This window comes from Panthera tigris, chromosome B3, assembly GCF_018350195.1.
Source record: "Panthera tigris isolate Pti1 chromosome B3, P.tigris_Pti1_mat1.1, whole genome shotgun sequence".
NCBI classification, from domain to species: domain Eukaryota; kingdom Metazoa; phylum Chordata; class Mammalia; order Carnivora; family Felidae; genus Panthera; species Panthera tigris.
Genome location: NC_056665.1, coordinates 97815395 through 97842944, shown reverse-complemented (window position 1 = coordinate 97842944; position 27550 = coordinate 97815395). Strand labels below are relative to the sequence as shown.

General features: G+C 39.8%; 3 protein-coding genes across 7 annotated transcripts in view; 1 reads left to right on the top strand and 2 right to left on the bottom strand.

Moving 5' to 3' along the window:
* The window catches only part of ATL1 (atlastin GTPase 1), a 73005-nt gene extending 58646 nt beyond the window's left edge, over nt 1-14359 (bottom strand). For 2 of the 3 annotated variants that reach the window (XM_007097557.3, XM_007097558.3), the window contains exon 1: nt 14235-14359. In XM_007097557.3, the coding sequence (XP_007097619.1) occupies nt 14235-14268 (34 nt within the window). In that variant the 5' untranslated portion in view covers nt 14269-14359. Of the gene's footprint in view, nt 1-4646; nt 4838-14234 lie in introns of those variants that run through there. The other variant, XM_042989678.1, reaches the window with a different exon arrangement.
* LOC122239509 (serine/arginine repetitive matrix protein 1-like) lies at nt 14333-26634 on the bottom strand. Its single transcript, XM_042989239.1, has 3 exons — nt 26624-26634; nt 25947-26588; nt 14333-14419 (listed from the first exon to the last, which is right to left on the bottom strand). Exons 1-2 carry the CDS (start codon nt 26632-26634, stop codon nt 25967-25969), a joined length of 633 nt encoding a protein of 210 aa, XP_042845173.1. The 3' UTR covers nt 14333-14419; nt 25947-25966.
* The window catches only part of MAP4K5 (mitogen-activated protein kinase kinase kinase kinase 5), a 109883-nt gene continuing 108620 nt past the window's right edge, over nt 26288-27550 (top strand). For all 3 annotated transcript variants that reach the window (XM_042989677.1, XM_042989676.1, XM_042989675.1), the window contains exons 1-2: nt 26288-26377; nt 26610-26830. In XM_042989677.1, coding sequence (XP_042845611.1) covers nt 26723-26830 — 108 coding nt within the window. In that variant the 5' untranslated portion in view covers nt 26288-26377; nt 26610-26722. The remainder of the gene's footprint in view (nt 26378-26609; nt 26831-27550) is intronic.

Sequence of the window (27550 nt, the reverse complement as noted above, 5' to 3'; positions counted from 1 at the left end):
GGCCAGAAGCCTTACCAATAATAAGTCAATTAACACACATTTTCTATCCCATAGCTATTATATACTGTAATATTACAGTAAAGGTAGAGAAAAGATGATGTAATTAATAAAATCAGAAGGAAGAGAAAATACATTTATATACTGTTATCAAAAAAACCTCTGCATCTAAGTGTTACTAGCACAGTTAAAACCCATGTTGTTCAAGGGTCAACTGTACACATAGAGTTGGAAACATTCAAAAACATTAAAAAATGTACATACCCTTTAATAAAACAATTCCATTTCCAGGAATTTATCCTAAGGAAATTATCGAGACTGTGCATATGTATTTGTCTACATAAAGGTTCATTATAGCATTATTTATAGAATGACAAATTGGAAACAATCTAAATGCCTAACTGTAGGATAACAGAAATAAATTATGTCATGGCTATGCTATGCAAAATATGGACCCATCTTAAATCATGTGATTGAAAAATACCTAATCATAAGAAAATATGTTCACCTATTTTAAGAAAAAAAGCAAATGGGAAGTATCATTTCCATTAAGGCAAACAAACAAATACACCTGCATGTATAGTCACTGAAAAAAAGTCAATTTTAGAAGTATTTGGTTTCTCAGCAATTGTCTGGGCCTTTAATCATCTTTGAGTCAGCTATTCGGAAAATTTTGGTTACCCTTTCTGCTGAATATCAACTGTGTCATGTTCAGGACTATCTCCACCGTTCTAATTTGCAGAGACTATAAGTGTGGGAAGTAAAATACTACAGTTCTTATAATCGCATCTTAGATTTCTGATTTAGATTTTGCCCATGAAAGGCACTCATGACCTCTGGAAGAGACAGCAAAGAAGAAACTTACACTGTCTTCTAGTAGAACAGATAGATATGAGAGCAGACAGGACCCATGAGGCTTGTAGCACATGGCCAAAGGTATGGCACTGTTCTAATTCACAGACAGTAGCTAACATTGTGGGCAGATGGTCAAGTATTTCAAAGAAGTATGTGTCTGGACCTTTGGAATGGGCATGGAATATAAGTATAGTCAGTTCCATGTGAATGCTCACCAGACGGCATTCACTGCAGAGAAGGTACTCAAAAATCAGATGGACAAGACGATTTGTTTTGTGTGATCTAGTCAGCCTCCTACTCCAGCCAATTCTGCTCAGTATGCTCACAAACTAAATCAGCAAAAGAAACATGAAGCATCTATATTAATATCAAACAAAATGGACTTTGGGGCAAAAAGCATTCCTTAAGATAAAGAGGATCACTAGACAGGAATAAAAGGCTCAATTCTTCAGGAAAATGTAAGAAGTCCATATTCATGTGCACCTAACAACACAGCTCAAAAGTCAATAAAAGCTTGACAGACCAAGGGGAAATTGACAAATACACTATCATCTTTTAAAATTTCTATCAGATTTATTTATTATTATTTTTTTAACGTTTATTTATTTTTGAGACAGAGGGAGACAGAGCATGAGCAGGGGAGGGGCAGAGAGAGAGGGAGACACAGAATCTGAAACAGGCTCCAGGCTCTGAGCTGTCAGCACAGAGCCTGACGCGGGGCTCGAACTCACGGACCGTGAGATCATGACCTGAGCCGAAGTCGGATGCTCAACCGACTGAGCCACCCAGGCGCCCCTCTATCAGATTTTTAAAGTATCTATCAGACATCAGTATCTGATAGATCAAACAGTCCAGAAATCAGAGTATGGAAAACATGAATATACATTTAATAAGCTTAAACTATATAGAATTATTGAATCACTACAATGTACATCCAAAACTAATATAACACTATATTTTAGCTCTACTGGAATTCAAAATTTTTTAAAGTGATTTGACAGCAAATGCAACCTTTAAATACTTTATTTATATTATATTATATATTATATATATATTATATTATATATATATTATATATATATATTATAATATATATATTATATATATAATATAATATATTATATATATATTATATATATTAAATATATATTATATATTTATATTAACTTATTTGTCTTTAAAATAAAATAAATTCATTCACTCTTCTTAAAAAAAAAAAATAAGCTTGAGCTAGCAAACATATATAAGCACAGTCCATCAAAAATTAGAAAACATAAAATGCTTTCCAGGACTTTGTGGAAATCTATAAAAATTAAACATGTACTAGGACGACAAAGTAAGTTTCGACAAAGTTCACAGCATGAGTATAAACATGAACAGCTCAATACTGTAGCAACTAACCACATGAGGCTGTTTAAATTGACTACAATTAAATAAAAGTAAATTTTTGGTCTTCATTCTCACTAGCCATACTTCAACCCTTCAAAAGATATACATGGCTAGTGACTACCATATTGGACAGTACAGACACAAAACATTTTTATGACCACTGAAAGTGGTACTGCTATATAATATTAACTAGAGTAAAATTAAGTATCACATAAGTAACAAAATTTAGAAAAATCCATTCTTTCTTTCTTTCTTTTAAAGATTTTATTTTTAAGTAATCTCTACATGCAACATAGGGTTTGAACCCATGATCCTGAGATCAAGAGTTGCGTGCTCTACTGAGTGAGCCGGCCAGATGCCCTAAAAATCCATACCAAATTTGTACCATGGTACAAATCATTGTAGACATTTAAAATACTTGAAACTAAATGAAAATTAATCTACTGCATATCAACATATATAGGATACAAGAAGACAAGCTGAAAATCAGTGAGCTCAGTATCCAACTTTTTAAGTTAAAAAGAGAATATAGAATAAAATCAAAGAAATTAAAAAATAAAATAATAGAGATACATGGAAATTAAGTAAATATAAAGAAAAAAGGAGAGATTAAACAATAAAAGATATAATAAGGAAAACACAACATTAAGCAGAGAAAATAACAGATAATTAAGAACAACCTTATGCTAAGCTGATGTATGGACAGATTCCAAGAAAAATACAAATTACTAAAACTGAATCAAGAAGAAATAAAAAGCTTTAATTGTTCCAAAACCCATACTGAAGCTAAATCAATAGTTCAAAATCTTGGGGCACCTGGGTGGTTCAGTCAGTTAAACATCTGACTCTTGGTTTCGGCTCAGGTCATGATCTCATGGTTTTGTGAGTTCGAGTCCTATGTTGGGCTCTGCATGGACAGTGTGGAGCCTGCTTGGGATTCTCTGTCTCCCTCTCTCTGTCCCTTCCCCACTCACGTGGTCTCTGTCTCTCTATAAAAATAAATAAATAAACTTAAAAAAAAAAATAGTTCAAAATCTTACTATAAAGTAAACAGCAGTTTTAATAAACTAGTTTTCCCAAACTGGATCAATCTAATTTTATATAAACTCTTCTAGAGAATAGGAAAAAGAAAAAAGAAAGAAAGAATCATCTTCCACTCATTTCATAAAGTTAATATAGACTTGATATATTGAAATTCAGACGAAGTAAGTATGAAAAGGGAATATTGATTATAAGCATGCTTGAAAATATTTTTTAAAAATTAGAAAATCTAGCAACATATTTAAAAAGGTAATACACTATGTCTTGGCTTATTCTAGGAAGTCAGGATCACTTCAACACAAAAGATACCTTAATGTAATTAAACACAGGAACAAATTAAAGAATAAGAACCATATGATTATTTCAATAAATACAGAAAATGAATTATAATTCCATATAATTAAATGAATTATAATTCCATATAATTAAAAAAAAACTTTTATTTAGGAAAAAAGGAGAATGTTCTAAGATAAGAAAAAGACTTAAAAGATTAAGACTAAAAAGGAATGAATAAAGCTGTCAATATTGTAGGTGGTATGCTTCATTACATAGAAAATTCTACAGAATCAAAGACAGGTCATTAAAATTAATAAGGAGCACCTGGCTGGCTTTTTGGTTAAACATCTGACTCTTGATTTGGGCTCAGGTCATGATCTCATGGTCATAGGATAGAGCCCCATGTTGGGCTCTGTGCTGGGCATGGAGCCTACTTGGGATTCTCTCTCTTTCTCTCTCTGCCCCTTCCCAACTCTCACACATGCACTCTTTCCCTCTGTCCCTTTCTCTCTCTCTCTCTCTCTCTCTCTCACACACACACACACACAAATATTAATAAGAGAGTTTTGCAAGGTTGCTAGATATAAGATAAATATGTAAAACTCAATTGCATTTTTATTAATAGCTAGTAAAAAATATAACAAGGAAAAATCATAGCAACTAAAAAATACAAGGAAAATAATAAATCTAACAAATAAAAGCCATCCCTTCAAGGAGAGCTTTTAAACTATTGAAAGACATAAACAAACAAAATCTAAATAAATGAAGGAATATACTATGTACATGAATAGAAATATTCAGTACAGTAAAAATTCTATCAAATTAATCTACAAACAGGATACAATTTTAATTTAAAAAATCCCAACTGGGCTTTCCAAAGAACTTGAAAACCTGATTCTAAAATTTTATACAAAAGCAAAAGCCAAGAATAAAGAATAGTTCAAAACACCAATAAATAAGAACACAGTGAGACAATCTGTTCTACCATATATGAAGACACTATGAAACCACAGCAATTAAAACTGTTATTGACACAAGGATAGACAAAGAGCACTGGAGCACAATAAAAAGTGCAGAAACAGACTCACACATATTCAGGAGTAATATCTGACAATACAGTTTGGAGATCAATGGGAAAAAAGTGTATTATTCACTAATGAGTCTGGGACACTTGGTTGTCCATATGGAAAAAAAAGTCCAAAAGATTTCTACATCATACTAGCCATAAAAATAAAATCCAAATAGTTCTAGAGCTTAAAATGAAGTTGGGAAGTCTGCAGAGTAGGAAGCACCAGGAATCTGTCTCCCTACCATGACAACAATTACACTGACAGAATCTACCTGATAGAACTATTGGAACTCTGGAAGGCTTACAACTTCTGGGGGGAGGCATGAACGGTAGATTGTGGTTAATTTTAGTCAATTTCAACTCTTAACTCAGCAGCGGCTACTGATCCTCCTCCCCTCAGCCCTATGGCAGGCAGTTAATGCGCATTACACACAGCTTACAGAAGTCAGGGTAGTCAGTAAGGACCCTGTCCTCCAAAATTTGGGGATTTGTGTTCCAATTGCTGATTGCTGCTTCTTATCACAAAGGTACAGACACAGAGCTGTATTCTCCCCCATTGCTGACTGCCACTTCCTTCTCGGTGAAGTGACTTCCAGGAGATTTAATGGGCCAGTACCTTTTTGGCGGGGGTGGGGGTGGGGGTGGGGGGGTGGGAAGGGGGAGAGGGGGAGCGGGAGAGAGGGAGAGGGAAAGACAGAGAGAGAGACAGAGAGAGAGAATCTTAAGCAGGCTCCATGCTTAGTGGAGAGCCTGGCATGGGGCTCGATCCCGTGACCCTGGGATCAAGACCTGAGCCAAAACAAGAGTCAGATGCTCAACCAACTGAGCCACCCAGATGCCCCAAGGGCCAGTCCCTTTTTTCCCTTCTTCAGTTTTCACTTTTTCCTCTTTTGGGAGTCAGACATTAAAGATTAGGATATTCAAAGGTAACTGCATATACAGGGAAAATAAAAAACTCACCACACATGCCCACAGAATGGCAGAGGCTCAAAAAAGACCTGAGAATGTCTTAACTTTATACCTCAGGCTGATTGTCAGCATGAAGACATATATTTCATCCTATAATGATGAAAACAAACAAACAAATCCCAAACACAGGAAACCCTGGGGAAGGAAGAGAATCTGACTTTCCTATTTTTTTTTTCATAGTGCTTGCTATTTATTGAAAAGAATGTAAATGTTTTTTCCAGGTGGTACTGAGGAGATGGGCGGAGTGCTTGTTTTTGTTTGTTTGTTTTGTTTTTAGCATTTTTATTCACATGCACACATCTGTGGGTATGCTGCAGTTTTGAAAGAAAAAGGCCAGTTGTGCAAAACTGATGCATAGGAGAAAAGAAATGTCAACAATTTAGCTCCCAGGCACACTAGGCCCCTACAGCAATCTGGTGGGGCAGGGGAGGATTCTGGGAGTAGATAGGGAACTAACCAAGTTGAAAGTAACTTTCTTATTTCTTATCACATTATTGGATTCAAATGTCCAGTCTTACAAATCACAAGGCATACAAAGAAACAGGAAGATATGACCCATTCAAAAGAAAAAAAAAGTAAATGGAAACCGTCCCAGAGAAAGACCAGATGGTGAACCTATTAAACAAACATCTTATTAAAATGACTGTCTTAAAGATGCTCAAAAAAACTAAATGAAAATGCAGAAAGTCAAGAAAACACTGAACAGAAATGGAAATATCAATAAAGAAATAGACATAAAAGAAGCCAAAAAGAAATTCTAGAGCTGAAAAGTACAATAACTGAACTGAAGAACTCAAAAGAACAATTCATAGGGATATTTGAGCACGCAAAGGAAATGATGAGCCGCTGGAGACAGGGAAATTGAAATTATCAGGGTTGCAGAAAAGACGGAAAAAGGATTGAAGAAAAATGAACAGAGCCTAAGGGAAACACAGGACACCATCAAGCAGACCAACATACACATTGTAAGAGTACGAAAAGGAGAGGAAAGAGGTACAGAGACTTTTTTGAAGAAACAATGCCCTAAACTTCCCCAAATTGCTAAAGGACATGAATATAAACATTTAAAGGCTCAACTAACTCCAAGCAGGAGACCCACACTGAGACATATTATAACCAAATTGCTGAAAGACAAAGACAAAGATAGAATTCTGAAAGCAGCGAGAGAGAACTGATATTACGTACAAGGAATCCTCAATAAGATTGGCAGCAGATTACTCATGAGAAACTTTGGAGGCCAGAATACACTGGGCTGATATATTCAAAGTGCTTTTCAAAAAATCTGTCAACCAAGAATCCTATGTTTGGCAAAAATGTCCTTCAAAAGTGAGAGAGAAATTAAGACATCTCAAATAAACAAAAGCTGAGAAAATTTGTTACCACCAGACTTGCCCTGTAAGAAATGTGAAAGGGACTCCCACGGGTTGAAATGAAAGCACACTGGACAGTAACTCAAAACCATCTGAAGAAATAAAATTCTCAGTAAAGGTAAATACTTGGGCAATTATAAAAGCTAGTATTATTAAAACAACATTCCGTAATGTTGTTTCTTTGTTTTCTACATGATCTAAGGTACCAATATATTAAAAAAATACAATTACTAACCTAAAAATTAGTATTATGACTTTTGTTTATAATTTCACATTTTGTTTTCTACATAATTTAAGGCACTAATACATTTTTTAATTGAAGTATAGTTGATACACAATGTTACAATAGTTTCAGGTGTACAATACAGTGATTCCACAAGTTTATACATTATGCTATGTTCACAAGTGTAGCTTCCATCAGTCACTATATAACCCTATTACAATACCATTGACTATATTCCCTGTGCTGTACCTTTATCCCCATGGCTTATTTATTCCATAACTGGAAACCTGTATCTCCTACTCCCCTTCACCCATTTTGCTCATTCTCCCCACACCGCCCTTTTATCTGGCAAGCATCAGTTTGTTCTCTGTAGTTATGACTCTGTTTCAGCTTTTTGTTTTGTTTTTTTTTGGATTCCACATAAAAGTGAAACCATATATGTTTTTCAGTCTGACTTATTTCATTTAGCATAATACCTTCTAGGTCCACTCATATTGTCACAAATGGCAAGAGCACATCTTTCTTATGGATAATAATATTTCTGTGTGCGTGTGTGTGTGTGTGTGTGTGTGTGTGTGTGTGTGTGTGTTTGAAATATACATACAGAATATGCATATTTTGAATTAAGTTTTCATTTTCTTTGGGTAAATACCCAGTAGTGGAATTACTGGATCATGTTCTATTTCTATTTTTAATTTTTTGAGGAACCTCCATACTGTATTCTACAGTGGCTGCACCATTTTACATTCCCACCAACTGTGAGGATTCCTTTTTCTGCACATTTTGGCCAACACTTGTTATCTCTTGTCTTCTTTATTCTAGCCATTCTGACAAGTGTAAGGTTACATCTCATTGTGGTTTTGATTTGCATTTCCTAATGATTAATGATGTTGAGCATCTTTCCATGTGATTGTTGGCCATCTGTATGTCTTCTTTGGAGACTAATGCATTTTTAAAAATAATGATTAGTTTATGTTTTGTACACATGTATAAAGATGTAATTGTGTGATGTCAGGAACTAAAAGGGGTGCATATAGAGCTAAAAAGGAGCAGAGTTTTTATAGGTTATTGAAATTTAACTGATATAATTTCAAATTAGAGTATAGTAACTTTAGGATATTAAATGTAATCCTCATGGTAACCACAAAGAAAATAGTTCTAGAATGTCTTAGTTCAGGCTGCTATAACAAAACACCACAGACTGGGTAGTTGATAACGAAATTTAGTTCTTAGTTCCGGAGGCTAGAGGACCAAGATTAGGGTGCCAGCATGGTCAGGTGAGGACCTTCTTCCAAGTCGAAGAGTCCGCATTGAATCCTGGCACGGTGGGAGGGGCTAGGGAACCCTGTGGGGCTTTTTTAAAGAGAGGGCTGTTCATCCCATTCATCTTATTCAGAGCGTTTCACTCTCATGACCTAAGCATCTTCCAATGCCCCCACTTCCTGTACTATCACATTTGACATGAATTTTGGGGGGATACCAATATTCAAGCCATAGTGTATGCTATATACAAAACATAAATGATAAGGGAATTAAAATGTTACACTACAGGAGCATGTGGATGGCTCAGTCAGTTAAGCATCCGACTCTTGGTTTCTGCTCTGGTCATGATCTCACAGTTCATTAGATCAAGCCCAACACTGGACTCCACACTGATAGCATGGAGCCTGCTTGGGATTCTCTCTCTCTCTCTCTCTCTCTCTCTCTCTCTCCCCCCACCCCCTCATTCTCACACAGGTGCACATGTACATGCGCTCTCTCTCTCTCTCAAAATAAATAAATAAACTTTTAAAAAGTTACACTACAAAAAAATTATGAGAAAATTATTAAATTTATGTTTATAAAAAACAACTATGTTTTACATATTCTTCTGTACAGATATTTTTCATAAAATTTTATGTAAAAGAGGAAAAGCCTCTAAATTTAAAAACACCCCACCTTTTTTTTATGACCAAAATTTTCTCACAGTAGATCATTTTCCTGATGATCACAGGTTCCATTTAGAGTCTAGTCACTAGTTTAGTCTAGTAACTAGACTAAAGATAGTAAAGACTACAGAGTTTGAAACAGAGGAAAGATATAACCCAGGAGTCATCAAGACAAGGTGTAAGCAGATACAAAGTATAAAAAATACATATCTTTGGGAAAATGTATTTGAGAAAAGATGTCAGGAAGGCAAATTAGCAAAATGAGATGGGAGAGTCTGTAGGGGAAGTACATGTATGACTCACTAGAAATTTTATTTTGTTTCAGAAGGAATAGATACATACAGAATGAGGCGAGTAAAAAGGCACAAATAGTCTCATTTTAAGAAAAATAGAATACAACCAACTGGAAAAGAAAGAAAAGGAAGTAACTATACTCAAGATCATTTATAATCTTGCCTCAAAAAACAAAAACAGAAACCTAATGCTTTTTCAACAGAGGTTCCCTATACTTACTGCAAATATTATTTTTCTAAAGCATCAGTGTACTGACAGTTTCTGTTACACGGTAGAAAAACCAAATTCCCATGTGAACTCCCAAGTTTTAAGCAACTGTAATTAACAAAAACAAATTTTAAAGAATGCACTTTTGTTTTGCTTCTGGTAGTACTCAAATTCTAAGCTCAACATTGAAAGACTGCTTTCCGAGCTACTGCCTCTGATAGCCATCTGTATCTTTTATTTTCCACACTAATACATTCTTCGCCTTCTTTTCTAGTCCAAAGCGATTAAGTTTATACAGCATTGATTTCTTATACCAGCTTAAGCCTAGACGGGCTTGACATGGCACCTTTTTGGCATACTATTTTAGTTCCTGGCCTTCATCAAGTGGACTGGGGAAGCAAACAACCCTGAACTTAAACCTTAGATCTATAATTTATAAATTATGGGACCTCTGGCACATTCCTCATGCTGAGTCTCGGATTCCTTACATATTAAAATGAGAATAATGTCTACCTCTGAAAAATGGACTTTTAAATGCTTACATTTATTGAAACGTCTGGTTTGGTGTAGATTTAGGTATAGGTGTTGGGATTCTCAGTTCTACTCACAGACCTGCTTCTCAGTTGTATCTCTGGATCTGATCCTCAAGTAACATCCCCAATTCTTGGTTACTAGAGCTGCTTTTTTTGCTTTGTAACTTCCATGGTCCTATTAGAACCTAACAGGTCACTGATCACTCGGATAAAAAGATTAGCTGTGATATGGTCCTACAGTGTACTTCTCTCAATTTTAGGTATCCTGTACAAATTTTGCAAATTCTCTCTTGCCCTTTTCTTGGAAATAACTATATTTTCCAATTCGGGGGAGTCTACCTTTGGCCTTGACCTAGTGCTTTCTAACTTGTCTGAAATATATTTAGCCAGATGATAAGGTCAGTTCATTGTCTTAAGAAAAATAATAAAGCTATCATCTGAGTTTTTAAAAGCTGAGTTTTAAAAGCTATCACCTGAGCCTGTTTTCTCTCTACCCTCACACCATGCCCCATTATCTTATAAAACATCCCACAGCATTATGCTATAGAAAATCAATTAGAAGGCAACCCGAGGTTCTAATTTCCTCTAACTTACTAAATATATGATTTTTGCCAAATCATTTAACTTATCTGAGACTCAGTTTTTTTATTTGCAAAAGAGGGATTATGTCTACTCAGAGGCTAAAGAGCAAAGGCAATAACGCAGGTGATGGGCATTAAGGAGGGCACTTGTGATGAGCACTGGGTGCTGTTAAGTGATGAATCACTGAATGCTATTCCTGAAACCAATATTGCACTGCATGCTAACTAAAATTTTAAAAAATAATGATGCAGGTGACTGTGCCTTAAACACTGAAGTTCTATACAATGCAGCAGATATTTTCAACTCCTAAGAGGCAGTATAGCATGCTGGTGAAGATAAGAAGAATTTGAAGTCAAACCGCCAGAGTTGGAATCCTGGCTTCATCACTTACCTTTATTATGTAAAATGAGGATTACAGTACCTACCTCATATGATATTAGCTCAGTGACATTAGCTATTAATGTTATTTTTAAATGCCTACTCAGTGTTAGGTATTACACTAGGTGCTGGTAATAAAATGAAATCAGGACAGACATGGCTAACATCTTCGCCAAAAAACCTCTATTTCTTACTCCATGTTACTACATTTTTCTAAGTCATTTACATCACACATACTTTATTTCTTGAAGTTTATTTATTATTTATTTTGAAAGAGAGAGACAGAGACAGCATGCGCACACAAGTTGGTGGGGGCGAGGGGGAGGAGGCGAAGAGAGAACTCCAAGCAGGCTCCATGCTGTCAATGTGAAGCTAGATGTGGAGCTCAAATTCACAAACTGTGAGATCATGACCTGAGCCAAAACCAAGAGTCGATGCTTAACCAACTAGCCATCCAGGCACCCCACGTCATATATACTTCATAGCAAAGAAAAATCTGAGTACTAAAGCATTTCCATAGAGGATCAAGACTGCACAATTCCAATATTTCTTTTCTGTGAAAATTTCCAGTGACCACACTTTAGTATAATACTGTAGTATTTCTTTTCCTAAATCATCACTTGAGTTGAGAGTCTCTTGATGACTTCTGGGTAAACTGTCCGGGACATGTTCCCATCAAATATAAATTATCCAGTGCTTGTCAATCACCTGAAATGCTAATTAAAAGGCAGATTCCTAGACTTCATATCAGCTATTGATTGAAAAACTCTGGCTAATTTGCAATGACATGGATGGAAATAGTATAATGCTAAGAGAAATAAGTCAATCAGAGAAAAACAAATACCATATGATTTCATTCATATGTGGAATTTAAGAAACAAAACAAATGAGGAAAGGGAAAAAAGAGAGGCAAACCAAGAAACAGGCTCTTAATTATAGAGAACAGACTGATGGTTATCAGAGGGAGGTGGGTGGGGGGCATGGGTTAAACAGGTGATGGGGATGAAGGAGTGCACTTGTTGTAATGAGCACTGGGTGATGTATACAAGTGTTGAATCATTATATTGTACACCTGAAACTAATATAACACTGTATGTTAACGAGACTTAAAACTTTAAAAAAATAAAAAATAATAATTAAAAAAGAGAAAAACTCTTGCTAGAAGATGTAGAAATATGCATTTCTAACAATTTCCCAATGTGATTTTTATGCAAATCCCATTTGAGAAACACATTTCCAAGAGGAAAAAACCTCCACCATATAAGAAATCTGAAACCAAAGAAAATACTGAAGAATAATGATCCAAAGCTTCACTAAGAAGAACTTTAATGCTCAGAATAAATTTTCACATGCCTGTCTCTTAACATGGTTGAGTCAACAATGCACAGAGATCAAGATCAAAACTGACTTGAACATCCACACCTGAACCATGAGTGTTCAAGAAATTCCTAGTCTAGGGGCACCTGGGTGGCTCAGTCGAGGGACCCACTGTTGATTTAGGCTCAGGTCATAATATCACAGTGAGTTCGAGCCCCACATGGGTCTCTGCACTGGCAGCTCAGAGCCTGCTTGGGATTCTCTCTCACTCCCCCCTTTCTCTGCCCCCCCCCCACTCTTTCTCTCTCTCAAAATAAATAAACTTTTTAAAAAAGAAAAAAAAAAAAGAAATTCCTACTCTAGGCCAAGGAAAAGTTAGGGGGACAGTGAAAACGCTTACTCATAATCTCCTAAGAAGCAAAGAAAACAGTGTTATTACAATACTCACACTTACTGAGGTTTGGTAATCTCAGAAAATGCAACTGCTTTCTCTTAAATTCATACAACTAGAGCCAGACCTCCCTGCCCTAGCTCCCCACACCTACCACAAACGTTGCCTACTGGGAGTTAAGTTGGCTCTGTGAACAACCAGGCAAGGAGAAATACGGTCTTTTGATAAAAGTAAGCCCCCCCAAAATTTAAATTTATACCTCCTGGTCCGATGGACAGTTATAGAAGAGTTCTCACTGAGACACAGAAGAGATCCAGGAGCTCCAAACTCCTAGAGGATGTGTGTAAACTTTCCAAATAACAAAGCTAATGAACAAAATATTTCTCTACCCACCGAGGAACAGTGGCCTGAGATCTGCTCTGGGTCAGAAAACAAAATGCCCTGAAAGGCTTTGGTTCCTAAGATGGTAGTGAGGTTAGCACTGTGACTGGAAGAAAACCCGAGCCGAGGGCAGAAAAAGACGCCCAATCTGCCCACACTCTCCGTCCTGAACCAAGTCTGGAGCAGCAGAGCGGGGCGGGGCCGCGATTTCTCCTGCATCACTGCGTTCTCTCTTCCCCGCCTGCGTGAGCGCCGCCCACCCACTCGCGGCGTGAACCCACTGGGCCTAGCCTCTCCTTCCCCCTCCCCTCGGCCTGGTGCTGAATCATGAGCCCAATATCTCCAAAAGGTAAAATCAAAGAACAATGCCACACTTAGGGCTGGCCTGCATGGGGTGCCAGATTGGGGTGGAGCAGAGGCTGGAAACCACAACTTTGCTTCCCTTCTTCCCCAATTCCCCTCCGAGCCCCAAATTAAAACAAGTACTGCAGCGGTGGGGGACTCCCAGGCGGGCGCCCCTTCCTCTGGGTTGCTCAGGTCTGCAACGCTCCCGCCGGGCTAGGCGCGCTCTGCCTCATTGTTCCAGCATGCCGCCCGCTCGGGAGCCCGCGCCCTGCCAGGCGGAAGGGCTCAAAGCTCCCGAGGAAGGGGCCGGGGCTTAGGGATCCTCACCCCCTCGCCCCTCTCGGCCGGGTAACAGCCCCTGCCTACTCTCATCGCTTTTCTGCCGAAGGATCGCTAAAGCGGAACCGACGAGTCCCAGGGAGGCGACATGCGGGTGCTGTCCAAATGCTGCGAGAAGGAGGACTGGGGGTGGGGGAGAGACAGGGGGCTCCGGCCTGCGGAAAGCTGCAGCCCTCGCCCCACAGCGCGATTCTGCTTACACGGGTACCACTCGGCCATGGTCTCTCCGGCCCTACAGGGAGCAGCTCGGTTGTGGCCCGTCTCCCAGCCCTTGGCCCTCTCGTCCCCAGAAGCAGAAACCAGAGGGCCAGTCCCGGCGCAGGCTGCAGAAGTCACCATATGTTACTCACCCCAACTGTTCCTGTCCCTGCGGTTCTTGGCCATGGTGGTCCGGGGACTGGTGGCGGTGAGGCGCTGTCACTGTGCTGGCTCTTCTCCCGGGCCGCAGGTTGCTGGCGGTGGGAGGCTCCGTGCCCGCGCTGGGCGCAGTTCGCTCAGACTCTGAGGATGTTGCTGTGGCGCTGGTGGGAAGGAGCTGGGAGGAGAAGGGAGGAGAAAGCGGGTGAACCGAGCTCAGCATCACAAGCCCGAGTTCACACAAATACCAGCGTCACACCCTCCCTACCTCAGCCCACCCCCGGAGCACGAAGACAGGGACAGACGATGTACTGCAACATCTTTCACGGAGAACACACACACACACACACACACACAAATAAACAGTACCCCCCTCACACACACTCTCAAAGAATATAACAGCATTAGCCAGTCACAGAATTACTAATATACTGCATTATTCTGGATGTTCAAATACCCGTTTCCTATAACAGTTACAAATTAGTACCAATATGCAGACAACATTTATATAGCCAAAGAAGTCAAAATAATCTGCACTTATCTACCAGGCACCATTTTTCCCCCATTTTAAAAGCAAGGTCATGTTGGTAAAGAGGATATCATCCATTTTTTTACCTGTATACTGAACAGGCCTGACTTTTAAAATTAGGATAGAAAAATTTAGATCAAGATTGAGATAAATGAAAGCTGGAAATTCATCATAATCTGTAACTAACTCAATGTTTAGTGGGCAAAAATGCCCACTAGATTTGCAGAGAAAACCTCTGGAGTTACACTGGCAAATATTTTAGGTAAAATCGTATTACATAGTCTGGGTGAGCCTTGGCATCCACAAAGGTTGCAGACAATTTTGAATACAAAGCAAAAGGCAAAGACACTGATTTCTTCCTCTCTGCCTACAAACTCAGCTTTCAGTATTCTAGAAGCAGTCCTTTATGGTACTTGACCCTCAAGATACCATTAACCCATTCCTTACAGTTTTCTTCTGCATTTGGTTGTTGCCCACACTCTACAGATGCGTTCTGCCTATGAGATTATTGCTAGCCTCTTAATTATCACATCTTTGGTCTCTTCACCATAAGCAACTCTTCACTCTATGTTCACTCAATGTAATTTGCTACAATGGCTTCGGACAGGACCTTCATCCTGATAATTTCCAAATCTGTGCTTCTAGTTTTATTCTCTCTTAAAGAGAGAAAAATCGTCTTACGAGAACCAAATTTATAGCTGCCCAAGGTCATCTTCATTTTGTTTTCCTACTAACACTTCAAAATCAACATGTCAAAAACCAAATTATCTCACCCACCACTGCCATATCTTATGCATTCTGTATTTCGGTTAATGGCTCTAGTGACCTCAGAGCTAGGAACACTGTAAACCAAATTTACATTATAGTTTTAAAAGGGACGTCAGGGAGATCTGGGTGGCTCAGTCGATTAAGCATCCAGCTCTTGATTTTGGCTCAAGTCATGATCTCACAGTTAGTGAGATCGAGCCACAATTCAGGCTGCGCTGACTGCCTGGGATTCTCTCGTGCCCTCCCCCCACCTCAAAACAAACAAACTTAAAAAAATAATAAATGAAGGGGGCTGTGTTCAATAGAGTTGCATTTCCCAAACACTAATGAAACAACATAGGAAGACAGGAATTATCTCACGCCTGTATCTACAAACCAAATTCATGGATTAAAAAGAAGTGTGTTCTGCTTTTCTTGTATATCTTAATTCTCAGCTCACACTCCAGCCTGATAATTACTTTCAGGTAAATCTCATTAAAAAGAGTACAGTAGAGTCCACAGTCACACAGACACACAAAGATACACATAAGAGGAGGAGGAGAAAGCAGAGAGTGACTGCATTTGAGTACAAGATTTCTTTTTGGGGCAATTAAAATACTTTAAAATGTGAAACTTAACAGAAGACCATGTGGGAGGGAAGGGGAAAAAAGTTACAAACAGAGAAGGAGGGAGGCAAACCATAAGATACTCTTAAACACAGAGAACAAACTGAGGGTTTAAGGGGGGTGGTGGAGAGCGGAAAGTGGGTGATGGGCATGGAGGAGGGCACTTGTTGGGATGAGCACTGGGTGTTGTATAGAAGCCAATTTGACAAATTATATTAAAAATATTTTAAAATGTTTTAAATCAGTTCTGTACAACTTTGTGGATATACTAAAAATCACTGAATTATACAATTTAAATTGGTGAATTATATGGTATGGTATTACACATCATTTGGCTGCTTTTAAAAAGTCAAGGTCAAGTTTATTTTAAATTGGAAAAAAGGAAGAAAAGATATTTGTACATTAGTACTCTAGAACCCTTCTCATCCTGACCCCTTGGGATGTTACTCTGTACACTATTCCCTCCCTCCTATATCCTCAATGATTTTTTTCCTAGTTGTTCCTTCACCATGCTCATTTCCCCCAATCATAAGAAAAGGGCTCTCTCAACCTTGCCATTTGCAACAACATGGATGGACTTAGAGGGTATAATGCTAAGTGAAATAAGCCAGACAGAGAAAGACAAATACCATATGACTCCACTCAGATTTGGAATTTAAGAAAAAGCAAATGAACAAAAAAGATTAAAAAAAAAAACAAAACAGACTCAAATACAGAGAACAAATGGTGGTTGCCAGAGGGGAGGTGAGAGGGGGATGAGTGAAATAAATAAAGGGGATCAAGGGCACCCTTATCTTGTTGAGCACAGAGAAATGCATGAAAGTGTCCAATTATTACATTGTATACCTGAAACTAATATAACAGTGTGTGTTAATTATACTTCAATAAAAAAATAATAAAATAAAATGTAACCTCCTTAAGAAAGAAAAGGGCTCTCTCAATCAGGAGTTTCTCAATAGTGGATGCTACAACTCACTCCTTCCCTCTACAGCTAGCAATCTTGGAAACATACTTATATCAGTTAGAATGCTTTTGGCTGTAACTCAAAAGAGCTTAAACCAAAAGGACATTTAGTGTCACATAATTTTTTAAGGTAAGTTGGTTCTGTGGGGATTAATTCAGCAGCTCAACTTTATCATTGACATGTTAGGATATAGATGTGGCTGCTGCAGAAAATTACAGTGGCTTAAGACATATTCATTTCTTTCTCATGATATAATCTTAGCATAAACCCTCCAGGGTTCATATTAATGATGGCTCTGAAATATCAAGAAACCTAAGCTTGGACTTCCATGGTATAATCCAAGATGGTTGCTTGGGCATTTGCATCTTCATTCCAGCCAAATAGAGGAGAAGAAAGGAAAGAAGGGCATATATCCATTCTAAGAGTACAACCCAGAAGTGGCACATATCACCTCTACTCAAGTACCATTGACCAGTACATGTCCTACCTATTTGACAAACACATTATGTATATGTGTATCCAACTAAAATTTAGGAGATCTAATGCTAATGAAAGAAAGGAGGGCACCTGGCTGGCTCAGTTGGAAGAACATGTGGCTCTTGCTCTCAGGGTCATGAGTCTGAGCCCCATGTTGCATGTAGAGATTACTTAAATAAAAAAAAAATTTAAAAGAAGGAAATGGATACTGGAGAATACCAGCAGACTTCACCACAAGGACCAAGGTTGCACTTTACCATCCTTAATATGTGGACTTATTTTCTAATGTGGGCTCCTATCATGGTCCCAAAATGGCATCTGCCATTCCAGTCATTAGAAGTGGGTAGCCATGTCTAGAAACAGAAAAAGGTATGTCTGTACCTTGTGTACCTTGTTAAAAGCACTCCCATAGACTTTTTCTATGTGTTATTATCTAGAATTGTCAAGCCTAAGCCATCCCTTTATTAACAGAAGTGAGGCTAGGCCAATCAAGATTTATCCCCTAGCATAGGGAGGGTCTCAGTCTCATCTGACAGACATAGCAACACAGGAAAGGTCAACAAAATTGTGGTTCTGATAATGAGAAGAGAAGATATCACAAGTCCCAAGGTGATAATGACAGCTTTCATTTTCCCCTTATCCTCCACTAGTATCTTCTCTGATGGGATGACCCAAAACTTATTTCCATGGGGCCAAATCTTTAGTGGCCTTATCTTTACTGGGTTGTTGCAGTTTATCATTGTTCAGTAATACTGGACATGTGAATACCAAGAGGTATCTTAGTGCACACGTAGGGTCCTAGACATAGTCCTTCTATTCTCTTTGTGGGGCAACAAGCAATTCCCCTTGGTAATGAGGACCAATCACTCCAACCAGTACAATGATCCCCTCTCTAACCTTTGCCTCCGTAGTCCAAAGACCTCATATTGGCCAGGTGACAGTTTCAGTTTCCTCTTCAATGAAACTGTAACTAAGTTATCTAGGGACAGTATCTCTCCTTTGGGCACCAGAGCCTTCAGATCCACCAAGCCCAATGTTTTAAAGACAAAGTTGTGGAGACAAAAATTCTTCAAGTGAATTGTTAGTAGTAGGAAGAGCCACCACTCCACTCCTTGGTTCCTAGACCCACACATTCTGCACGTGGGTTAGATGGCAACATATATTGGCTATAGGTTAAGTCCTATCCCATATCCTCACTGGGTTATCTGCCAGTTAGTATCACAACCAATCCTTCAGCAGGCCTTTCCTCTCTTCCCTTAAACTAGCTGCTTCTAAGTGATGGGTTTAAGGTAAGATCAATTAATTCAGTGGTTATGACTTCACTGACATACTTCCCTCAAAATAAAATGAGTTTCTTGCTTAAATTTAATGTTGTAATACATGGTGATGAAATAAGGCATTCTATAAATCCTTGGATTATGGTACTTGTAAAAAAGCTTTCCAGGCAGGGAAGGTAAACCTGTATTTGGAATATGTACTATTTCCATGAGGATGAATCCCTCTTCTCTCCATAATGGAAAGGATCTAGTATAATAAACTGCCACCAGGTGGTTGACTGGTCTAGGGAATACTACCATACTGGGGTCTCTGCAATGGCCTCTGTTATAAGCAGGTTAAATGCTCCAAAGTGGCAGTAACTGTATTATCCTCCGGCCACCCCAGTACATTATCCTTGGCAAGTAGAAGTCCATGTTGTTGAACCCACATTTGCCCTCATTCCTTTTTTACATAGGACCACTGAACTACCACTGGGTGACCAGGTAGAGGCTGACATCCATAGGACAGATCTCTTGTAAACCTGATTATCGAAATGAATGCCCTCTTGTGGGCAGTTATGTGGTTCACAGATATTTTCACATTCTGGGCCCACTTTGAGAATCCATCTGTATTACCTCTCCTACTGACTCCCTTATCTCAGATATTCTTCTTTCCAAGTTATTGGCCCACCTACTAGCCACTGTACATAAATATAGATCTATACCTCAGGCCAGCTCGCCTTCCTAACAAAGAGGGCAACCAGATGTTCTATTTAAAGTTATGCCCACAGGGAGAATTTCTCTTCATCTGTATTTTTCAAGACCACCCCATTACAGATAGGGGCATAATTCAGAGGCTATATGCTTCCAGTTGGATACAATGCACAACATTAATAAACCAAGCCCAAGTTTTTCCTTCCTCTGTTAAATGACCACAAGCCCATAGATAAAGTTAAAAAAAAAAAAAAGTGGCAAAGAAGTAGGGGCAGGTACAGAGGAAATCTGTCCATGTAATTTACTCGTGCCTTCTATATCAGCTCCGGCCACCCCAGTACATATACCTTTCCATTTGACAATGAATTCTGCTGCCCGTGTTCAATTTATGATTCAGTAAATTAGGTAACACCAAGTTCCTAAAGAGCAGTTCACATCACACAGTCCCTTAGTATGCCATAGTCAGGTGTTTAGTTTCTGCCAAGGCCTCATAGCAGGCCAAGAGTTACCTTTCAAATGGAGAATAGTTGCCAAGAGATGAGAGCATGTTCTTATTCCAAACCTTATCCATGCTGCTTGTGCCACAACTTGGACCATCTGTGGGGCATTCTGTTTTTCCAAGTCATATGAAAAACTGGCAGTCATATAGGTTACATGATAAATGGATCAGAGAGCAGTACATGCAGTATGGTGATTCCAAAATCCAAACAGGCCAACTAAGACTGGGCATTGTTTTTTGAGGTGGAGCACAATAATGCCACTGAACTGTTAGAAATTTCACTGTGGCACAGGTCTCTGACCTGGATGTATTTCTTATCCTCTGATAGAAGGGTCTTTTTAAGGTATCTAGGGCAGTTGCTACTTCCAGTTCATCTATCTGGTTTGCACCATGTCATTAAGGTAATAGACTAGCAGGATGTTCTAATGGATATCAAGGAAACAAAGGTCTCTCTGGAATGATATATTACAACTGACGTGTTTACATAGCCTTGATGTAAGACAATGACAATGCTGTCCCGGCTATATGAAGGCAAACTGCTTCTGATTATTTCTTTTGAAGGGAATTGAAAAGCACATTCTAGATTTCAAGTCCATAGCTGCATTCTAGGTGCCAAAGCCTATACTGATTTGCTCTAGTAAAAATTCCACATGTGGAAATACAACTATGAGGCTTCTTCCTCAAGGCTCCCCCCTCAAAGGGACTCCATCCAGGCTTGTGAACTGGATTCAGTTGAAAAATATGGGGGTATCTGGGTGGCTCAGTCAGTTAAGCATCCTACTCTTGATCTCAGCTCAGGTCATGATCTCATGGTTCACGAGTTGGAGCCCTGTGTTGGGCTACACACTGACAGTGAGGAGCCTGCTCGGGATTCTCTCTTTCCCTCTCTCTGTCCTTCCCCCACTCGCACCCTCTCTCTCAAAATAAATAAACTTAAAAAAAAAAGAATTGGGTGATATGTATTGAATCACCATACCAGTGACTTGAGTTACGTTTCTGCTCATCAGACCTAGAATTTTTCTGCTTACATATGGCAAGCAGTACTTAAGTAGACTGTTAATTTCATTCATTCCTAAACACGGATGATCATACACCACCATCAAAGATCCTTGCTTTCAAACACTCTGATTATCACTTCTTCCTGAGGGTTATCATAATTGTGCTGAACAAGTCTTTAACATTTAAGAATCTTCCACCTGGCCTCTACCAGGATCTCAATATTCCCACTGAAATCATGGATCCTGATTTCATTGTGGCATCTCCATTATCATCTCCAGCCAATTAAGACAGCCACCAAAGAATTTTTCAAGGATAGCTGTGACCCTCTACTCAATGCCTTGATAAAGGTAAATTTTATGGGTCCTTGTAGGGATGGTACAGATAGAGCATTACTAAGCAGGATGCACATAATAGGGCAAGTCCAACATTCCCATCTCCCTAAGTCTTCAGATTTATTCCTCTAAAGTATGCCCTGGAAGTTCTGGCATCTCAGCACATAGATTACCAGCTTCAAGTAACCCATTTAGAAAAACCACCAGCCTCTCAGGTCAACCTGAAACATAGATAAGTATTTGCCAAGATCCTGTAACTCTTCAGTGCACAAGTTTTCTCCTCCAAGAACAGGTCTTGTCCTTCTCCACCAGGGCTGTGCTGAAATCTAACTTTTTTTTTTAAGGCTTTATTTAAATTCCAGTTAACAGTGTCATATTACTTTCAGGTGTACAGTACAGTGATTCAATACTTGCCATACAACAGCTGGTACTCATCATGACCAGTGTACTCCTTAATGCGCATCACCTATTTGAAATCTAACTCTTGTTCAAGTTCTCAGCCTCATTTATATCTACCCAAATGCCCCCATTCTATGTCGTGGGGTCCCAACAACTTCTCTACCTGGACTCCTCTCTTAGCATAACAGATCTAGGTCTCACATTTAATTAACATCGCAACTCTACAGCCTTTACTATTAGGCCGTGGGCTGGATTCTCAGCCATGTTTTCCCTGCAGCTACATGAGAAATAAGGTTTCTTCAAGGCTGTCAAATAAACTTTTTGATTTTCTACTCGTGCCTTAAGTTTGGAATTCAGGCCATTTGTCTTTTTTCCTCACATATTCTCCCAGAGGCAATCAGAAAAAAATGACACAATGATTTCAGCAATCATCACTATCAAAGGAGCTAAGTGCTAGAGACTGGTCTTCCAATGCTACGGCTTCCATCAGCATTCCGTCTCATGCCACTATTGATGGTTATTTCAGCAATTGTGGTGCCATTGTTTCATTTTTCATGGCAAGAAGTTTATACAGGTAATCATCAGATATGTGAGTAATACCATCCCACAAAGCAAGGGTTTCTTTCCTGAGGCTACTTCCAATTCCTGTAACTATCAATCAGGGTTCTGGCAAGAAAGAGATAGCACAGAAAGAGAATCTAATGAAAGGACTATTTATAAAAATGAGGACAGGGTTAAAGGAATTAAAGGAACCAATAAGAGATAGTGAAACACCCCGAGACTAGCCACAGTGGAATGCCATTATCATCCTTGTCTTAAAGGGGCAAAGAAAAAAAGAGCTTATTAGAATCCTTTAAGAGTGATACAGCTGTAGGATAAGGCCACAGTCAGGCACTGTGGTTTCTTCTATACATTTGGGGTTCTCAGAACACTAGATTATGTAAGGTGCAAGCAAACTTTAGGCATCCCTTCTGAGTATTACACTTATTATATTGTGAGGAAATCAATAAGGAACAACACAAGATTATTTATAACTTATAGTTTTTTCTTAGCTATTGAATTTGCAGAAAGGACCAAGCTGTCCCGAATACAGGAACCTTACTACCAAATCTCATAAAAACCTAAAATCCACCCTAGGAATCAAGGTTAATTAAAAACATCATTTTAACATATTGGATGATCAATTCAAGCTGTATTAAAAAGAGATGTGCATTGCCTCCTTCTTCTTTTTTGATTTTTAAAATTTTATTTATTTATTTATTTATTTATTTATTTATTTATTTATTTATATTTTTAAAGATTGTAGGTAATCTCTACACCCATCGTGGGACTTGAACCTACAACCCCAAGATCGAGAGTCGCATACTCCACTGACAAAGCCAGCCAGGAGCCCCCAACTCTTCTTTATTGAAACTCCCATCATGATGACCTGATACTGATTCTGAATGAGATCCATGTTCTACTGCTATCCAGAACAAGATAGAATTCTTCTGCTTTGAAAACATGGTTTTTGCCTCAATAGACAACTGACCTTAATTAGTAACAAAAAGAATAGTTTAACTATTTGAAAATATAAATCATAACTATGGCAGATGTCTTCCAAAATTTAATTAATTTATATCTAACAAACCTATGGGGCAATAAGCTCAATCACACAGGGTTACGTTTTGCAACTAGTTTATGCTGGAAGGTTCATCAGGAGATCATATAAGATAAGCCTATACGTTCCATAGACAAAAACTGTCCTTGTGATCTGTTGTCATACTTGAGAGCTTTAATTAGCTTTTGTGTTTTGGATAGTAATTGGGAAACTTACCTATGTAGAAGTTAAAAAATTTTATGTCCAGTTGAAACCAGAAGCCACAGATTACAATCAGCATTTTACTACAGAAATTTGACAGAATGGAAAAACACTACAAAGCAGAGAGCAAACCATTACAGGTTATTATGTAGATAAGAGTAAAACCTGGAAGATATTTGCATTTAAGACATTATGGAGACACAAAGAATATATGATAATGAGGCTGGGATGAAGGACCTACCAAGCCATATTTTTCCTTATTCCATACCTTGTTATAAAGCTGGGTAGCTTGTAAGAAATTCCTGTTAGCTATAATTTTTTATTATTCTTTATTATTATATTATTTTTTATTACTAAAACTATGTGCTTATTTAGGAGGTAAGATTAAATTTACATACCACATGTTTATTTCATGGAAATTGAATTTGAATTTCTCTACCAATCATGTAATATTTAACCCACCAGCTATGATTTCACTGATCTTGTTTAAATGAACTCAACCACTATTTTTAAATCCTTAAGATTCCTTTGGAGTTAGAATAAAGCAAATGTTTTCCTCTTTGCATCAATTGTGGTACAAGTAATGATTATAGCAGACACATTTTTTAACCACCACGTAGAATTTTAACTTTTTCCATGCTATGTACCTCTGGGTTGATGGTCAAAGCATATGGATCTGCCATTGCTGGAAACATAAAACATGTGCATTCCAGAGTCTTGTTGAAGCTTATGACCTCAAACTTTTTATTGCCCAATTCATATCAAACACTGTGTTTCAAGAATAACATGCTTGAAGGATTATCAGACATTTATCCTTGTTTCAAACTGGGAATTCAAATTTTCCACTTTATGAAGGCCCATGAGGTAAACTTTTCTAAAGTCTTAGTATCAGCACAAGAAGTGCCTCTCTTGACCAATTGCTTCGTGGTGATCTCAAAAACACTATAAAACCCTCTACTTTGGCCAATTTGTTGCATTGTTCTGGTATCCTATTTCTCCTCTCTTTAACATCACACCTATTTCTTCCTTTACTTACTTTTATCTTGTGTTATAATATGTATTTTCTGTATGCTGCCTCAAATTCTCTGGAATAATGCAAGTATAAATAAGAATAAATTTCAGACTAGAGATAGGATCAACCCTTATAGGGTCAAAGGGAAAAAAAAAAAGAATCTATGACAGCAAACAAGTACTAGGATACCAATAGAACATTTGAAAAGATTTTGAGTCATTGAAGCCAAAAGTATGTGCCCACCAAAACAAGTGCCAAGAAGCTTTGAAAGAAGGAACTGTTCTTCAACAATTTTTTCAATGCAGCAAACACATAGGCTTTGTCCATAGAGCATGTAAGTCTGAGCTTACTTATACTCCCTAAATAAGTGCCCTTTGTGCATGGACCACAAGAAAATACATATATTCCTTGTCCTGTTAAGGTGTAAATTTAATTTCTACATTATACAACTAATTACAACAATCAACAAGGAGTATATTGCCCAAGAACAGAATTGAATTGGATGTTCAAAACCACAAGCCAACATCTGTAACTTGCTCTTTTGTGATTTTTCAGTTACTAAATGCACTGGCTGAGTGTTCATCTGGCTTTCCTGTTCAAAACCTCTACTGGATTCTAGGAATATTTTTACCAGTACACATAAACCTGGCAACTTTATTTCTACCTTCCAAACAACCCTGGAACTAGAACTGCAAAATAGCTTGTGAAATACCAGCCAAATTACTTCCTTGAACTCCTGTTCCATATTTTATGCACTGTGAAGTATTTTACAACTTCTTATATTTGAAAATCCTCTTTGTAATCCCGTAAAATGCCTCATAAACACTTGCTGGCTGTCAGATGCAAAACCTTATCCTCTTCAAGTTGCAGATAATTATATTGAGATATTGTCAACTACGATGTCTTGTCCCAGATCACCTACTGAGGAAGAAGTAGAGCCAGAATCAGGTCGTGGTCTCTTGATTTTGTTTCAGCTTCTGAAGAACTCCTCATCCAATCTAAGGAGCAATCCCCGGGGCAACGCACTGCGTGTGCCCAACAGGGATAAAGGCCACTGTGACTTCCTAGGAATTCAGGCTTTCAGAAATGTGGAAAAACTCAGTAGGAGACAGGTTGCGCAGCTGTGTAGTGCAGCCTCAAGCTGGTACCACTGGGAATGGTTTGCAAAACAGGAAGGTGCAGTCGGGTGTGCCGCGGCTTAGTTAAGCCGGCACTCCCCCACCTCCTTCCCTGGCGCCCCACTGCCAGGTAACTTCTGGCCCAGTGCCCTCGGTACCTTTCCCGTGCTGAACTGGAAAGGCTGCCCTCGTGCCCACCCTTCTCCCTCTACCCGTCACCCTCCAAGTTTACCTGACGGATCTGGGGGCGGTTTAGCAGAGGCCGGTCGGCTCACTGGGTGAGCGTGGGTGGGGGGGGGGGGTCCTAACCTCAGAGTGGGTAGGAGAGGCTGGGCCCCGAAAGGACGCGGCCGGCCGTGGGGGGTGCTGGGGGGCGCGGTGGCCCGGCCCGGAGGGTGTCGTGTCCCGAGCAGGCCTCAGGGCGGCACTCTGGTCCCGCGGCCGGAGCGCTCGGGCGGGCCGCTGGGCGCCGACCCACGCTGGCCAGGAACGTTTCACCCGGTGACGCAGCCCCGGGTGGGAGACGTGGTGCGGCGGCGGCGGCGGCGGCGGTACGCGCCTCCGCCGCCTGCGAGAGGACGTGCGGTGCGGCGGGAGGCGGCGGCGCAAGACCTGGAGCGGCCGGCGGACGCCGGGAAGCAGGACGCGGACGCCGGCGAGGAAGTAGGTCCCGGGTCGGCGCTCAACAAAGAGCGGGGCCGCCCCCCTCGGGTGCCGAGCCAGCCTCAGGCCCCGGCGGTTCGCGGGCGGCCGGGAGGGGGAAGGGCCGCGGCCGGAACGGGACTGCGGGGACGCCGCGGACCCTTCCAGGCCCGCTTCTCCGCGGCCCGCGGCGGGGCGGAAGGGAAGGGGCTGGGCCGCTCGGGGTTGTAGCCTTTGCTTGTCCCTGGTGCAGGCGGAGCTGCGGGCAGAGGCTCCATGTTGGGAAGCGGCGCCGCTCGTTCTCGTTAGCGGGAATCGATCCGGGCGCCGCGGGCAGAACCGGCGGGGCGCGGGCCCTGAGCGAAGATGGAGGCCCCGCTGCGGCCTGTCGCGGACATCCTGAGGCGGAACCCGCAGCAGGACTACGAGCTCGTTCAGAGGGTCGGCAGCGGCACCTACGGAGACGTCTATAAGGTGAGGCAGGCCCGGCCCGGCCCGGCGGCGGGCTCCTTTCCTGCGGTCGGCTGGCTCCCGGGAGTACGGCTACTTTCTAGCGAAGTAGGAGGCGTAGGGAGGATGCCTTTATTGTTGCATCTTGGAGATGAAGGGGTCGGGGTTCCTTTTTTACTCAGTTCTGAGCGCCTTTTAGTCATAGCTTGCTCTGATCGCTCACAACATGCAGAACTAACCACACACCTTTTCAAAACCCACTGTCGTACCTTTTTTTTTTTTTTTTTTTTTGTAGTATAAAAGCTTTTTTCGTTTGTGTTGTTGAGGGGAGTTCGAATATAGAGTTGCAGTTGAGGATGCTAGTCTTAGTATGGAAAAATGCTTCCCGAAAGACAGTCGATGGGAAAGCATGTTGACATTAGGCATTTGCATTTAAAGAAAACTTTTAAATGGATGAGCTTGATTTAAAAAGTCATGTGAAAGGGGGTCTGTCTGGTTTAACTGTAAGTAGTCTAATGCTGAGCAAAATGACGTGTGCGCAAACATTATCCTATGTAGAATTCTGCTTTTTCTGCTAGATGTTTCATCATTTGTATTTGGTTGATGGTTTTTTTTGTTTGTTTGTTTGTTTGTTTGTTTGTTTATTCTTCTACTTTAGCAGTTCCTCTCTCAGGGATTTATAACATCCCCGAAAGAGGTGATAAGAGCTGTTGTCTTTTTAATTGTACTCTTTTGCATTAGTTG